The sequence below is a fragment of the Danio rerio genome, chromosome 8 (genome assembly GCF_049306965.1).
Source record: "Danio rerio strain Tuebingen ecotype United States chromosome 8, GRCz12tu, whole genome shotgun sequence".
NCBI lineage: Eukaryota > Metazoa > Chordata > Actinopteri > Cypriniformes > Danionidae > Danio > Danio rerio.
The window spans coordinates 777,318-781,106 of NC_133183.1; the positions used below are offsets into that span (position 1 = coordinate 777,318).

General features: G+C 34.4%; 2 protein-coding genes across 2 annotated transcripts in view; one reads left to right on the forward strand and one right to left on the reverse strand.

Annotated features, from left to right (window-relative positions):
* The window catches only part of cep120 (centrosomal protein 120), a 45,104-nt gene extending 43,944 nt beyond the window's left edge, over window positions 1-1,160 (reverse strand). Inside the window, exon 1 of the mRNA XM_073909979.1 lies at window positions 1,004-1,160. Coding sequence (XP_073766080.1) covers window positions 1,004-1,052 — 49 coding nt within the window. The 5' untranslated portion in view covers window positions 1,053-1,160. The remainder of the gene's footprint in view (window positions 1-1,003) is intronic.
* si:ch211-87m7.1 overlaps window positions 1-3,789 on the forward strand; it is a 272,159-nt gene that overhangs the window by 27,549 nt on the left and 240,821 nt on the right. The window lies entirely within an intron of this gene.

A 3,789-nucleotide genomic window follows, 5' to 3' on the forward strand; every position in this document is an offset into this window, starting at 1 on the left:
GTAACTTTAAATGATGAGAAGCTAGCATTATCCAGGCGGAGGAGGCTAACGGCAGCGCAGCGCAGACTGGATTCATCGTGTGAGAGACAGACTGAAAAGGAGAGAGAGAGAGAAAGGCCCAGAAGAGGAGAGAGACGGGAGAGAAGAGGTATAGTGTGTGTGATTTCGGATACTTTTAGGTTTATAATCAAGTCTTCATCACGAGAAGAGTAGAGAAAATACAGGGAGAGGAGGAGAGAGACAGTAAATCAGTGTTTGTATTTTATTAGTATTTTTATTCAATGCTTTAAAAAATAAGTTAAATCTTTGTAGACTATAAATACATATGTACTATATATCATTTATTTAAATGTGTGGGCAACAAATTATAGATTCATTTTATTTAAATATTCAACTATATAGGGGTGCGGCCAGGTAGGGGGCCTTACAAGACAATGTGCCCAGGGGCCCCTGGGTTCTTAATCCGGGCCTGGACCAGGCTGATGTTCAGTCAACAGGTCTGACAGGTAGGAAGGAGCTAAGCCATTTAGAGATTTAAAAACCAGGAGAATAATTTTAAAAGTGACACGATAGTGCACAGGCAACCAGTGCAAAGAGCGCAGAGAACACTGTCTAATTGACTGTGAACCATGCTGTACTTTGATAGTCATTTGCTGCTAATATGATTTCCCTAACTAGAATTTGCAAAGATTAATTTTCTGACATTAAGGAGAATATCTGAATATCCCAATATAACACCAACTTTACCTCTATCATTAAAATACAGCAACTTAACGTTACTGATGCTGTCAGTGAAGGGAGAAGTTAGGTCAGCACAGTATATTTTGGGACTCTTTTATTAGCAAAATATCTGTACGATACATATTATAATTAAGTTTTAGAATCACTGAGAGTGTCATAACTGTGCAAACACATCTGATGTAAACTCGCTGTCATTAATATGACACTGTATTCGCTTTGATTCAAATGTTTGGAGTCTTAAATCTCTAATTCTCACTCTTACCTTCAAGAATGGAGACGACGATCAGCAGCTGCTCTGACTTTGAGGCCATGTCATCATTTCTCTGCGTTATTTACTGAAGATCATGATGATTTGAGGATGCTGTTCTGCTTGTGTTTGTGTTTAGCGCGTCTGTTGTGTTTAAACGACGGTAACTGTCACTCGGTGGCACTTCCTCCGGAAATAACAGAGGCATGTGTTTGAGGCGCGCGCGCTCCCCCTGCAGGAAGGAAGAGCGCGCTACACGTCTCTCTTTAATCATACATCTATTGTTTTATAGAAAATAGACTGTAGCTGAGGAGAGTCACTGAATGTACTTTAATCAGAAGTATTAGCTTAAAGGCCAGGGATTTAGTCATTCTGCAGTGTTACCGTGAACTGCTTTGAATCGCTTTTGATATAGTTAACGTTACCATGGTAACGTTAACTGCCGCCAAAAATATGCTAAATACTAAGTGTTTGCTAATTTACAGCGAAAATATCACGGTATTCATTGAAATATAGACTACTTTAGTACTTTGAAAATCATTCATAGGCTACCATCAGACATCAAAATACCATCCCTGCTGAAAAATCCAGCTTAAACCAGCCTAGGCTGGTTGGCTGGTTTTAGCTGGTTGACCAGCCTGGTTTTAGAGGGGTTTTGGCCATTTTCAGGCTGGTTTCCAGCCATTTCTAGCCTGGTCTTAGCTGGTCAAAAACGTTTGAGAGTACATTTCATAACCATAACAAAACGTAAACATAACCAGGTGTAACCATAACATAACATACAAGTTTTAAAACAATAAAGCACAAGTTCGGCACCTTATTCTTTAAAACAAAAGTTCTATTAACGTAACTAAAAAATGTTTTGAGAATACTTTTCGAAACAATAACATAATGTAACCATAACCAGGCAAAACCATTACAGAATGTACAAGGTTTAAAACAAAAGCACACAAATATGGCACCTTATTCTCTGAACAAATGTTCTATTAACGTTGCTAGTAAAATGTTTGAGAGTACATATCGTAACTATAACCACGTGTAACTATAACAAAACTTAAAAATTTTAAAAGGAAAACGCACAAGTACGGCACCATAATCTCTGAACAAATTGTCTATTATAACTAAAAAAATGTTTTGAGATTACATTTCGTAACCATAACAAACCGTGCAAGTTTTAAAGAAAAATGCACAAGTACGGTACCTTATTCACTTAACAAATGTTCTATTAACGAACGTTACTAGAAAAACGTTTGAAAGTACATTCCATAATCATAACAAAACGTAAACATAACCAGGTGTAACCATAACATAACATACAAGTTTTAAAACAATAAAGCACAAGTTCGGCACCTTATTCTTTAAAACAAAAGTTCTATTAACGTAACTAAAAAACGTTTTGAGAATACATTTCGAAACAATAACATAATGTAACCATAACCAGGCAAAACCATTACAGAACGTACTAGGTTTAAAACAAAAGCACACAAATATGGCACCTTATTCTCTGAACAAATGTTCTATTAACGTTGCTAGAAAAATGTTTGAGAGTACATTTCGTAACTATAACCACGTGTAACTATAACAAAACTTAAAAACTTTAAAAGGAAAACGCACAAGTACGGTACCATAATCTCTGAACAAATTGTCTATTATAACTAAAAAAATGTTTTGAGATTACATTTCGTAACCATAACAAACCGTGCAAGTTTTAAAGAAAAATGCACAAGTACGGCACCTTATTCTTTGAACAAATTATCTATAAAATGTAAAAAAATATATGTTTTGAGATTAAATTTCATAACATAACAAACCGTACAAGTTTTAAATAAAAATGCACAAGTACTGCACCTTATTCACTTAACAAATGTTCTATTAACGAACGTTACTAGAAAAACGTTTGAGAGTACATTCCATAACCATAACCAAACGTAAACATAACTAGGTGTAACCATAACATAACATACAAGTTTTAAATCAATAAAGCACAAGTACGGCACCTTATTCTTTAAAACAAAAGTTCTATTAACATAACTAAAAAACGTTTTGAGAATACATTTCGAAACAATAACATAATGTAACCATAACCAGGCAAAACCATTACAAAACGTACTAGGTTTAAAACAAAAGCACACAAGTTGGCACCTTATTCTCTGAACAAATGTTCTATTAACGTTGCTAGAAAAATACAAACAAAACTTCTGCCGAAACGCGTAGGTTTTTAGAGATTTAGCCATGTGAATAAAGGCTTTTTAATTTTTTCACTTTACTCGAGTGCCTTGGACTGATTCTTGTTGTTGCTAGAAAAATGTTTGAGAGTAAATTTCGTAACTATAACCACGTGTAACTATAACAAAACTTAAAATTTTTATAATGAAAACGCACAAGTAGGCACCAAAATCTCTGAACAAATTGTCTATTAACGTAACTAAAAAAAAAATTTGAGATTACATTTTGTAACCATAACAAACCGTGCAAGTTTTAAATAAAAATGCACAAGTACGGCACCTTATTCTCTTAACAAATGTTCTATTAACGAACGTTACTAGAAAAACGTTTGAGAGTACATTCCATAACCATAACAAAACGTAAACCAGGTGTAACCATAACAAAACGTACAAGTTTTAAAAGGAAAAATCACAAGTACGGCACTTTATTCTCTGAACAAATGTTCCATTAATATAACTACAAAAACATTTTAAGAATATTAAGAATATTAAGAATACATTTCGAAACGATAAAACAAAATGTAACCATAACGCCACATTCAAAGGTATTCCCATTAAGAGGCAGCAGTTGGCATG